Source organism: Dipodomys spectabilis, unplaced genomic scaffold (assembly GCF_019054845.1).
Source record: "Dipodomys spectabilis isolate Male_0828 unplaced genomic scaffold, ASM1905484v1 ptg000002l, whole genome shotgun sequence".
Lineage (NCBI taxonomy): Eukaryota > Metazoa > Chordata > Mammalia > Rodentia > Heteromyidae > Dipodomys > Dipodomys spectabilis.
In genome coordinates, this window is record NW_024870679.1 from 58,361,053 (window position 1) to 58,374,425 (window position 13,373).

At 38.9% G+C, this 13,373-nt stretch overlaps 1 protein-coding gene across 3 annotated transcripts in view; it reads right to left on the reverse strand.

Moving 5' to 3' along the window:
* Positions 1–13,373, reverse strand: part of Nfia (nuclear factor I A) — a 378,431-nt gene that overhangs the window by 126,186 nt on the left and 238,872 nt on the right. For all 3 annotated transcript variants that reach the window (XM_042684424.1, XM_042684429.1, XM_042684417.1), the window contains exon 4: positions 10,041–10,115. In XM_042684424.1, coding sequence (XP_042540358.1) covers positions 10,041–10,115 — 75 coding nt within the window. The remainder of the gene's footprint in view (positions 1–10,040; positions 10,116–13,373) is intronic.

Below are 13,373 nucleotides of genomic sequence, written 5' to 3' on the forward strand. Positions count from 1 at the left end.
AATATAGACCCCTATTAATCACATTCTGGATTAGTTCTGCTCCTGTATTTGACTTAATGTGTGGCTTTGTTGACTGTGGCCCCTACCCGTCTCATCCTAGGCATGCACACAGGGCCACTAGCAATAGCCTTTCTAATCAGCTAGAGGTAGCTGGGAAAAATCTATCTCAGACCAAATCTCAGCAATATTTGTGGCCTTATCATGGGGTTAAGAAAGGATTTCTGTCAGGCTTCTGGAAAGCACAAAGATATTCCTCAATGTTACTTATTAGATATGAATATCTTCTCTTAAAAATGAAACTTATACAAATATAGCAATAATACTTTCTAGATACTAGGTTGAAGATGAACTATGCAACTTGTGGGTGGGACGGGAGGGAAAAACTAGGAGAGAGCGAGGGAAGGGGTGACATTATTCAAAAAGAAATGTATTTTTTACCTGACTTACATAACTATAACCCCTCTGTAGTCATGTTTATAATAATAATAAAATGTTAAAAATGATATTTAAAAAATGAAACTTACAATCACATAAAGGTTTACTTAAAAACACATTGTCAAGCGAGGTGTCTGTAATCTTAGCTACTCAGGAAGCTGAGATCTGAGGATTGTGGTTCAAAGCCAGCCTGGGCAGAAAAATCTATGAGACTCTTATCTCCAATTAACCACCAAAAAAATCAGAAGTGGTGCTGTGGCTCAGGGTGGTAGAGCACTCACCTTGAGCTGAAGAGCTCAGGGACAAGGCCCAGAGTTCAAGCCCCACGACCAACAAAAAAAATAAACAAAAAACACACAAAGAAAAAAAACCCACACACATCATCATTAATGACTCTAGAATTGTTCATAATTTGAAAGCAAGAAGAAAGGTAAATTTCTGTAGAAATAAGTACTATTTGTAAAATTTTGATACAAATAATCCAGGCATGGTTGGCCACTTAAAAAGTTGTTAATGTGGGCTGGGAAGGTGGCTCAGTGGTAGAATGCTTGCCTTGTATACACAAGGCCCTGGGTTCGATTCCTCAGTGCCACATAAGCAGACAAAGCCTGAAGTGGTGCTGTGGCTCAAGTGGTAGAGTGCTAGTCTTGAGCTGAAGAGCTCAGGGACAGCCCAGAGTTCAGGCCCCATGACCAGCAAAAAAAAAAAGTTGTTAATGTGTCAGGATTAGACCGAGAGTTTTAAAATACCTTGTTAACTATTAGACACCCATTAGCTAACCAGAACATTTCAGAAATACCAACTGGGACTAACCTCACACAGAATAAGAATTTTCTGGTTTTCTATAGCAGATGAATAGGGCTAGTTTTGGTAAGTCCTTACTCTATCAGAATTATTAACCCTGAAGAGGTCATTACAATGGTTATTCTAATAAATCATAACTCTAAAATTGGTCATTTAAAATACATATATGTATTTTAAAATAAATGTGTTGATGGCTGTCAGTTCAAGTACAGGCTTTGAGTATCGAGTAGAAGATCCAGAGCCAAGGCTTTGTTTAAAAAACATCATGGTAGTTACGGTTACTGAGCCTCTCATACATACCAGACACAAGGCAATATCTCACTTAATCCATATAGTGCTTCTGGGAATAATTACCATTTCAGCACTAAGACATAGGCGCAGCACACAATTGGGACAAAACACACATTTTTAATTAAATAAACAACTATAACCTATGAAGAGAATACAACTAAATGGGGTTAAATAGTTATACATAACATGGGGTTAGTTATACATAAAGTAGTAGAATTCGGTTACCATCTCTTTATCCTGAACTATTTTATGGTAATAAAACAGTTTATGATCTTGAATGTGGGTTTTATATTCTGTATATAGGAAGTATAACCATTTAATTACCCCAAAAAGATTAGAAATAGCTGGAGGCTATTTAGCATAAGGCCCCAAGTTCAAACCCCAGGACAACCAAAGAAGGAAATAATAGAAAATGATGAATGTACAAATAGAGTTTATGACAGCTAGTTGTTATGTATGTATAAGTATTACGCATTTGGCTTCTTCTTAGGCAAAATCTTTGTACTGGAGAGTATACAGTCTGGCAAGTGTAGCAGCATCTTCAGGTGCAAACAGAAAAAAAGGCTCATGAGTACTACATGAGGACTCTCATTGCGATCTCTAACAAGGAAGTAGAAGTATACGGCTATAACAGAAAGGACAGGACCTTCATACACAGTATTGCCAGAGCATCTGCTGATGTCATAAGCTCCTTCTTACCCTAGTTCTAATTTCAGCTGGGACAGTGGTCCACCAATACCCTGGCCAGGGCACTTGCCCAATACAGGTGCATACTCATTTCAAATGTTAGGGCTGGGTTAGCTGAGCCCTCTCACTCACTCTCACTCACTGTCTGTGGTGCACTCTCTATTGGGTGAGGAGAGCAGAGTTTGACCACTCATACTGAGAGCTAGGACTCAGAGAAAATGGTATTTGGATGACAACTCCTATTATTGCCAGTCTATTTCATTTGCTGCCAGCTTTACTATCTAAATATTCATCCCAGATACATGGATAAAAATTACACAACAAAACATTCTTCTTCACTAATTCAATTTCAATATTTATTTTGAAAATGTATTGAGTTATCATAGAGGAAACCTGCTAAATTAAGCCACTCCTAAGAGTATGGCAAAATGTATTATTTCATCTCTTTATGAGGAGTTGATTAAAACTAGAAAATGAGACATTTACAGAGCTATAATCTATTTGGAATAAGATGACTGGCGGGGGGAGGGGGGAACCTAAGGCCAATCAGCATCTTCTATTATAAAACGACAGATTTTCTTTAAAATCTGTATTTTGGAGATAGATATTAGCATTTTTTAAAGGGCTATCAGCCTATTGTCTGCTCCACAACATACCCTCTAGAAGAGGTGCCACTGACTTCTACAGATATAAAATGTGTGATGTTCATTTTAAAATTACTAGTAGAGCCTGTTATTGACCACCTAATTATGCCGAGTTCCATTTATAAACATAGCTAACCACTAAGTTTATGGAGACTTTTGTGCTGCTTTAATAGGATATTGATCGAGAGCATAGTTTGAGTGGGCTGCCATTGAATTGTGTAATGGCAGATGAAAGGCAAGGTCACCGTAAGTGTTTGTGCTAGGGCCGCAGTCTATTTTTTATTATCATCTTTTTGTTTTTCCTTTAATGCTCAAGCCCAAATGGTTTCTCTCAAGATTTTTCCTTAAGAACCTAAATTATTTTAAAAAGTGAATTTCTATACCATGATCACAGTATCATATTCCTTAACTGAGGACATCCTACAGGCCACTCACTCAGGGAAGAAAGTTTTAAATCTATCCCACTTCAATAAAGATGTAACGGACTGTAAATATTTTTAAAGCATCTACAAAGGATCTAAAGAACTCGAGGTCTGGAATTTCTTGTCCAAGACCCATTTTTTCACCAGTCCTTCTGTGCAAGAATGTTTCGTATTTTCATGTTGGGGCTTGTTCCTAGTGAAGACTTTCATTTTCTTATTGTGCTGGCTGGCCAGGCTTATTCTGTTTCCAGACATTCCATCATGTCAGGTGTGACGGAGGCCACCGGTTCCTATGAAATTCCTTCCTGGAAGTCTGTGAGCATGGGTAAAGGACTGGAAGACATACCAAGAACTACAGAGTTGCAAAAAAAGCAGTTTCCAAATGAACTACATTTGGATCGCCCTGGCTGTTCCTCTTTGAAACGAGAGTGAGTGCACATTTCCAAGGCAGAAAACAGCCACTAGGGTGCCACCTCATGCCAGGCTGAGGCATATGCCGGGTTCCATTCACTGCCACTCCATTGACAAACAGCTCCGGGAACCCTGAAGTTCAATCCAGCAGCCAGGCTTTGATGGCAGAGCCAGGACAATTCAGCTGCTGGATTTTAATAGATTCTGCAAGCAGTACAACAGGAACCAAAGCTCAGTCTGGGTAACTGAGAGCAGTTTTCACACCCAAAGACGCTAAGGCTGGCCACAGTGTACTGAGAATCTCAGCTTTTCTAAATTCCAGGGCTGTGAAGTCATCCTTAGCCACGAAGTTTACTTAACCCTTGCAGCCGTCCTGAGTGTACAAACCACTGCTAGAAAATTAGAATGTACCAGGCCAGAGTCACAATGGCCTATGTATATTTGTGGTTTCCCTCTTTCCCAGCAAAGTATTTAAGGTTTCAGAGTCACTCCACCAACCTCAAGGAAAATAGAGTCAGCACTTTGGAAGGAAATGAGCAGAAGTAGTGGACTTTTAATTTTTTTTTTCAAGAGAGAATTTTCTGGGTTCATATCTACTGGGCATTTGATGGCCTCAGATCACATACTTAGAGGACACATGGGCACAAAATAAACAAAAGAGTGGGTGCCGACAGAGAGCCCTCAAAGCAATATCACTTAGCAGCTACAGAGTGGTCTCTGTAGCAACTGAAGGAAAAGAGACCAATCTGAAATCGCCTCTAGTATGCTTTGTTTGAGAATGGAGCATCTTGTACGAGCCATCCCAACAGATGGCTCCTGTCTCCTTCCTCAGAGTATTATGCTAAAACAACTTTAGTGATTCTGAACCACACTATTAGCACGTGGGACCATGTGGGATCCTACCCCCTCTCCATTCCCTCCTCCCAGCACGGAATACCTCTGTCCTTGTCTCTGGCACAATATTCAGTGGTCTGTATTTTCTCCTCCCACAGAACAAGGTCATAAATAACTTGAACTACTTTCAGATGGTCCTATCACATGGGGAAAAAGGCAGCAATAGAACAAATACAGATTTATTTTTCTTTGCTGGGGAAACAGGGCTCTCCTTTTCTTGCCTTTCACAGACTTTAGAGGAATATATATATACATATATATATGTACATATATATATATATATAATGTACATATATATAGTGAAAGGGTAACGGGCCGGAGTCAAGGGTAACAGGGAAGTTCATGGGTGCCTGCAGCTTCAACCAACCAACAGGAATCTGAATCCACCAGCTCTATGTGTCTGGCGCATATGATTTAAGGTCAAGCAGCCTGGCTGCCTGATCCTCACCTCTGACTGTGTGACTACAGGCCAGCAGCTTTTGCTAGAGTTTCTCTGCCATTGCCACCTTGGCAGGAACACTAATATAAACAACAAACTTAGCACATCGTTATTTCAGAGAATCCTCATGGGGGACTACTGAAATAGCAGCTCCCTACTCTAGGACAGCCCAAAAGGAGGAAAATGGAAAGGCAAAAACTAGCTGGAAACCTGGTGGAAGTAAATATTTATACTGTCAAATTTAAAAACTGAATTTTACATATCCTAAGTAGCGAAGGAAAAAAAATATCAGTCTTTCTTTGAGGTCAAGGCCATCATTACTGATTACTGTGAGAGTCCCAGGTCATGAGTATGGCCACGGTTTGGTGTGATTGGGGTGAAATGGCAAAACAGATGAGTCTGGGAGGCGAGGTAAGGAAGAAATCTGCAACACAGAGGAAGGCATTTGCAGACATTAAAAATAACCAGGTATAGAAGTGGTGCTGTGGCTCAAAGTGGTAGAGAGCTAGCTAGCTTTGAGCACCCAGGCTCAGTTCAAACCCCATTAAAAAAAAAAAGCAGGAGGGGGTGGCAGGGAGATCTTTAAGCTGGGGGCTAGTGGCTCATACCTCTAATCCTGGCTGCTCAAGTGGCTGAGATTTGAGGATCATGATTCAAAGCCAGCCCAGGCAGGAAAGTCTGTGAGACTTTTACCTGCAATAAACTACTCAGAAAAAGCCAGAAGTGGAGCTGTGGCTGAAGTGGTACAGTGCTAGTCTTGAGCACATAGAGGCTCAGGGACTAAGCCTTGAATTCAAGCCCCAGGACCAGCAAAAATAAATAAATAGATAAATAAATAAAAATTAAAGTGTATGTATGTGTGTATGTATGTGTATATATTTATATTTATATATATCCAGGTGTAAGGAAAAAGAATGTAGAGAATGAAAAGATGGGACGTGGGCGTATGATCAAATAAGGCATGACACTTTTGGAGCAGTTGAAGCAATTCTATATGATACTCATAAAAGTGAACACATGTCCTTACATACTTGTCAAGGCCAATAGAAAGCACAGGAGCAATAAATGTAAAAGGCTGGATCCAACATAAACTATGGTTTTACTTTAACAATTATATATCAATATTGGCTCATTAATTACAAAAAATATACCATACCAATAAAAGGCGTTAATAAGGAGACGTTGCAGAGGATGAGTACAAGTGATTTCTGTACTTCCTGTTAACCTCTTTAAAAACTATAAGCCTCAAAACCTGCTCTAAGAAACTAAGTTAGGGCTGAGGGCGTATAACCTTGTAGAGTACTTGCCTAGCTTGTACAAATCCCTAACTTGATCTCTAGCACTGGAAGGGAAAAAGAAGCTCAACAAAACCCCCTCATAAATTTTATTAGTAAAAAGCAAAATCATACCTGAAAAGAATTAAACATTTTACTAGTTCTAGTTTACATGAAAATAGTCTTAGGGACAAACAAGTCGTTTAAGGATTCAGGTGGACCTGTTGCAACAATGAGAAGTACAAAATGTCATGTCAAAACCAGCTTTACAATGTCGGTGGGGGGCGGGGGGTATGATTGGGTGGGAGGGAGGGGGGAGGCTGGGAAGGGAGGTGAAGGGTAAACAAAGGAGGAGGCTGCAATGCTTGGTAAGAAATGTATGCATTATCCTGCCCATGTAATTGTAACCCCTCTGTACAGTATGTTCACAAAAAAAATAAAATTAAATTAAAAAAAAAAAAAAGAAAATAGTCTTAATCATGTTTTAAAGCACAAGTTATTAACAAGTTAAATGTTTACCAATTCAACAAGAACTAATTACTCAATAAAAGTTCCGAATCCTCCCTGCACCTTGTATATACATTTTTCTAATTTGGGGAGGGGAAAGGAAATAACAAAATGCTGAAACAAGGATACAGGCTGACCCATTGTAACAATGAGATGTACAAGACACTATGTTAAAAAATGAACTCTACAACTTGGGGATGGGAGAGGAACTGGGGAGGTGGGGAGAGGAGGGATGGCTGGAAAAAACAAAGGAGAAGGTTATAATGCTCAAGAGGAAATGTACTCATTACCTTACTCATGTAACTGTAACCCCTCTGTACAGTGTCTTCACAATAAAAAAATATATAAATAAAAGTTCTGAATCCTTGGGTTTCTTTGGTTCTAGAATGCAGGACAGAGTAATACAAACGTGTCTACAGCCAGGCAAGATGCGTAATATCTTTGAGCAACATGGTCTTCTGCTGAATTAAAACAAACTGACCCCAACTATGGCAGCACTGAATTGACAGTGTCTGCCAGCTTATTCATAGTGTATGCATGATAAATTTGACCTATTGCAATTTTTCATACTAACATGGCACCCTAACATCATTGGTTTAATCAACTCGTGCCTGTTAGTTTATTTCTTATTCAGGCATGCAGGGTGCATCTTCATCCCTACTCATCCTCAAACAGTATCCCTAATATGGAGATCCCAACTGGTACAGAGGAGAAAGCAGAGTGCACTTTGAGGAACTGGCTAAGAACTTCAACTACCTTATGTGATTTTGGTGGCAAGTCTTTCAGAAAGGAGTGCGGATGAGAAAACCTGAGTGTGTCGATCTCTGTCACAGCAACCCAGGTAATTGGTAAAATAGACTATGACAAACCTAGATTAAGGATCTATGAGGAAGAGAGGGTCTCTGGAATACAGTTGATCCGTTTGGCCTGAAGCCATGGTTTAGCTGACACAGCCCAATCTTGCTCTTGCCGAACCGTTTCAGTCAGCACAAGGCCATGTGTGATTGAGTCCTGGAGCGATTACACAGCAGCGTGCAGAATCAAAAGGCATTCAGAAGCCGAAGGATGCTCACGATGCCAGACATGAGCTACACAACGCCCTACACAGGAACAGAAAACAAATCCAGGTCCCTTGGCAAACTCAATCCTGGGTACAACCATCCCCTCTGGCAGTCTTGAAGCAGGTTTAGAATTCACTTGGCAACTACTCTGTCTAAGACCCAATGGAGAAAGGGTAAAAGGAGAGTACAGGAAGTGGAAAAGGCTGCAATGCTGAGATGGTTTTCAGCAGCATGGGCTTTGTCTTAACAACCCCAGGCCTTGGAATTCTGATGGTAATGAAGACTAAATGTAAGCATTACAGCAGCCAGGGCAGAATAAAATGGATTAGTGCTCCAATCTTAGAGTTTAAAAGCACATTAAAAAAAATCTTTGAGTTTATATTTGGATCCCAGTAAAGGCTCAAAAATTTATCTCCCTTTTATGCTACAATGGTAGGTACACTCTGATATATACTCTTTATACTCCTATTATTAGTAAATTATAAGGAAAATGTAGGATATTGATCCTTTTCAATGTCTTGTGAATAGTATAACCATGCATTGTTATTTGTCTATGACAAATAGCTTGATTATTAGCTATGCAATCACCAGGGCTGCATACATCCTCTTGGTTAACAACACAATCTAATCTTCTCAACTCTCAACTGGCTGTTACTCTAAGCACACTTCCATTAGAGAGCAGAAGCTGCTGCATTCCAAATCATCATCTATTGCTCCTAATGCCTCTTTCCTTGGAATCCCAACTTCCCTCTACTAAACACTGCAGAATCTGCTAGGGAGCCCCTGACTCTTGGAATTTTGACATCCATAGTTACTTTCCCACTTTTTCCTTGTCTAATCTTACAGAGTAGATTTTTTTTTAAAGTTCCCTTGACCCAATCTATATTACCTACACTTAGCTGAACCACTGGCCCACTGACTTTAGGTAACTTCCATAGATCCTCAATCTAACTCATGTCAAAATGGGGTTAAATTCATATGTGAAAAGTTTAATGCATTGATTATTTTGTATACTATCCTCAAAGGCCTAGAACAATGTCTGACGAGTAGTAAATGCATATGAAGAGTCTCTGGGTTCTTTCTCACAGAGATGAGAAAGAATTATATTACTTTTTAGATGCTTAAGACTCTTCCATCCTGAGAATGACTGAAATAAGAACAGACAGAATCTAGACAGGAGAGCAGGATGGCTTCATTTACCCACCTGTGTTTTTTTCATGCAGGGAACTAGCTTACCTGGCAATCGTGTAAGCCTGCAACGCAGTGAATGGAGAGAACGAACATGAAGTAAAAACGTGCTTTTACTCCATCTCATTTCATAAAAGACGTGATGCCACTTGAAAGCAATACTTAACATCAAATAGGTAATCATTTTACCTACTATTGGTATTTTGAAGTAGGCGGGGCAAATAAAAAAGAATATTAACCTTTGGTATTTTGTGTCTTAAAAATTGAGACCTAGAACCTAGTTATCATTGTAAGTATGATTTTTAAAAATGCAAACAGATGTTCTTAAGGGGTGTGTGTGTGTGTGTTTGTAGAGAGAGAGAGAGAGGATGGAGAAAAAGATGGGGAGAGATATGGAAGAAGGAAGAAATAAATGGAGGGAGGGATGTAGATAAAGATGGATGGATGAATGGATAGAAGGATGGAAGAAAAGAGACTCTTCTACTTCTCCTCGGACTGTCTGGTTTATGCTGTAGTAAAAATACAATCAATAGGCCTTTGATCAACTGCACAGGGCTGGTGGCAGGTACTCTTCACTCACTGTGGTTAGTCACTATTGACAAGCTGCTAATGATCATGCTGTACTGTGTCACTCATACCGAGGACATTAGCATTGTTTAAAGGTCAGAAACAAATTCTCTTAAAATGCAGAATTTCTTAGAAATCAAAGAGGACTAACAATTTTTTGGAAACTAAGTTCACCCCAAATTCAATGACATATATGAGCCACTCAGGATTTTGATCCATCTCCTGAGTGTCTCACGTTAAAATACCTAATTTTCCTGGTTCAAAACTCTTGATTTTTTTTTTAATAAACAAATTTTGGGCAGAATTCTTCCAATAGCAGAATAAAAAGGGAATCTGAAAGTGTTTTATGTCACTAGGGGGGCTAGACAGAAAGTAGACACAAATCAGAAACCAAATCAGAGCACACTTGTACTTACTCTGTGACACTCTTACTAGCTCAGTCACACTGAAAACACCTGATGTGACAAAACTGTCCTGGAAGCCCAAATGTCCTGTGGAAACAAAAACGAAAGAAAACCAAGAGTCACAAACAGAAGACATTTAAGGCAACGGAGCTCTAAATATTCGTTTCATTATGATTAAAGAGAATACGATCCCTAATCTCCTAGCCAGCTTTGTTTGAGTTTATGTGGGAGGACCAGTCATTTGGTTATAGAGATAAGTTTCTGTTTGAATCTGGAGGTTGTGGAAAGCTATGACAAAACAACTGGGTGATTTTTGAGATGCTGAAGTAAATTCAACAGGAAATCTGAAGCAAAAGACAACTGAAGAGAAATGGTTACCTTGGGTGAGCTGAGACTTGAGCAATGGGAACAGACAGCACACCTACGAATCAGCTAGATACCTAAGTCCCTGAACATTCTGAAACATTACTCTCTAAAGAAGTATCTACTGTGATGATTCATTCACTTAAATCAAACAAGATTTAAAGATGTTCCCTTTATTTCTACAGGCACTACAGGGAGAATTTGTAAAAAGCTATGATAGAAAAACCAAGATCCTTTCATGAAACATGCAAACAAATTACTTTTACACAAGTAATAATTTACCTTGTTTAGAGAATAAAGAGTTTTTGGTGAGGCTTATGGATTTTATTTTCTTGTTTTGGAGAAAATACCATAAATGGATGGTTTAAAATGGCTTAACCTTTAAATTTTCTATCTTCTTCATGTTTACTGGATATGATTAATTTTGAGTCTAATATTACCAAGCCCCATGACTGACCAAAAAGTCTGATATTACTTCTAACACCAATCATTCATGTAATTTTTTTTTACCTTTTACGTTATTTTTTTTCTCTGATCTTCAAAAAGATTGTGCAAGAAAGGTTACAATTTAACATGTCCATCTATGTTGCCCAGTGCTTCTTGATCAGAGTTCTTCCATCATTATCCCTTATCTCATCTGCTTATTCATGTAATTGTGTGGCATATTCAGAACCCTAAAGCTTACAAGAGACCCACTATGCCATACAGTTTCCCTCTTGGCTCTGCACCTTAATGACTTTCTAAGTCCACATAGGTAGATTCTCTGTGACAGATCTGTCTGTGCATCTGTCAGCTTCATCTTCAAATTTGGCTCAGAGAAACAGTTGTTATTTCAAGAGAATTTTTAAAAACAACTGTTATTTGCAATAAAAAATACTTTTAAGAAGTGTAATATAGGATAATAGACCAATCTGAACATATAACAAAGCTGTCCCTCTTTTTTTGGTGGGTCCTGGGACTTGAACTCAGGGTCTCGGAGTTATCTTAACTTTTTCCACAAGGCTAGCACTCTACTATTTGGACCATAGCTCCCCTTCTGGCTTTTTTGGTGTTTAGAGATAAGAATCTCATGAACCTTTCTGCTCGGGCTGGCTTTGACTGGTGATTCTCAGATCTCATCCTCCTGAGTAGCTAGGATTACAGGTGTGAGCCAGTGGGTGCCTCATGCACAATGGCTTTTTGTATAAGGATTTTTACTGAGACACAAAAGAAAATTTTCAGTTAAAGTTATGTCAAACACACAATCTATAAGACATCCCTACTTTTTTTAGGCTATGCAATACTTGTAAATAAAATGACAAAAAAATCTCACTCTAAAATTACTTAAGAAATTTTACCTGTCAAAACAACCTTCACCCACTTACTCAGTTGTCTTTTATTTGTAAGTGCCTGAGGTGCTATCTCTTGGATTAAGAGAACTGAGAAGGGAAAAAAATCCCCCAATAAATACAAATTCCCCAAAAGATCTTGACAACACAGACCATAACATTTCTCTTCTCATTCTTATTGGGGTAACATTAAGACTGCATTTATCTCACAGATCCTAACAAAGGAAATCCAGCCACAATATACACTAAGATTGACTTGAAAGACATATAATTCAAAATTGAATAGGAAAATCTATATGTGTTTCCAACTTTTGCTCATCTCTGTCTTTGTCATTTGAGATACAGGCTGATACTTGTCTTAGTTCCAGCCTTTGGAATCCCTTATTTTAAGAAAGGACTAAAAAGAATTCCTGAACTGAGTAAATATAAACACAGGTGCTTTAAGCGTGCCACCAAAACACCAAGTTATATATTATTTGTGTGTGTGTGTGTGTGTGTGTGTGTGTGCTCACACGCGTGTGCGTGTGAGCACATGTGCGGGGGTACTGAGACTTGAACACAGGGCCTGGACATTGGCCCTCAGAGTTTTCACTTAAAGCTAGTTTTCTATCACTTCAGCCACAGCTCCACTTCTGAATGTTTGGTGGTTAGTTGGAGACAAGAGATTTATGAACTTTTCTACTGAGCTGACTTTGAACCATGCTCCTCAGATCTCAGACTCCTGAGTAGCTAGCATTACAAGTGTGAGCCACCAGAGCAAGATCAAGTAATATATTTTAAGGAGTAAGCTGAGTTGTGAGGATTTGGTCAGGAAGATCTTTGTTGAGATTATTGAGCAAACTCTGTCACCTTCTCCAGGTTGCTTTGCTTCTTTGGCCCACCTCTTAAATGTTTTTGTTCTCCAAAGTCTGTGTTTCTCTCTATGTTTCTCTTCCTCTCCTACCTCTTACCTTTCTTCAGTGCGTTGTATATGTACATGTGTAATTCCTAAATTATTTTATTCACTTTCATGACATGAGCTACTGGTCTAGACTTTGATATTGTGAAAACCATATTAGTATTTGATTTCATCACCATTGGGTCCTTAATACCTAAAATAAAGCAGTTAGGGAATATTTATTGAATGAGTAAATACAGTCATCTATAGGCTAATGACTCAAATCTTTTTTTTTTTTTTAACCAAGTTCTCTCACTCTTGGGTTCTAAAACCCTAACTCTTTGTGTATCTGTTGAACATTCTATCCAGACATTCTACCTAGCCCAAGCCCAACACTAACTCATTTTCTTCTCCTTCTAAAACCTACTCTTGCTCTTCTCAATTCCTTATTTAAAGGAATCTTCCACTGTGCATCTAGCTTTCTATGCTTTGGTATTATCCTTGACTCCTGTCTTAATCTACTGAACCTGTATAGACTCCATTTCCTCTCTATCATTTCGTAAGGTTTTGCCTATCTATTATCCTTCAGGATTTAGCCTGTAGTCACCTCCATCAATGATCTTATCTTTACTCAGTATGGACAGCATACCTACCATACATACCTCTAACCTACCAGTGAGCACACAGAATTGTGATTCTATCTTTGAAAGTATTAAGTATGAATCCATTGACCAGGCAGTCTCTTCTGTGTTTTTGTTTCTCCAGGTTCTAACACAG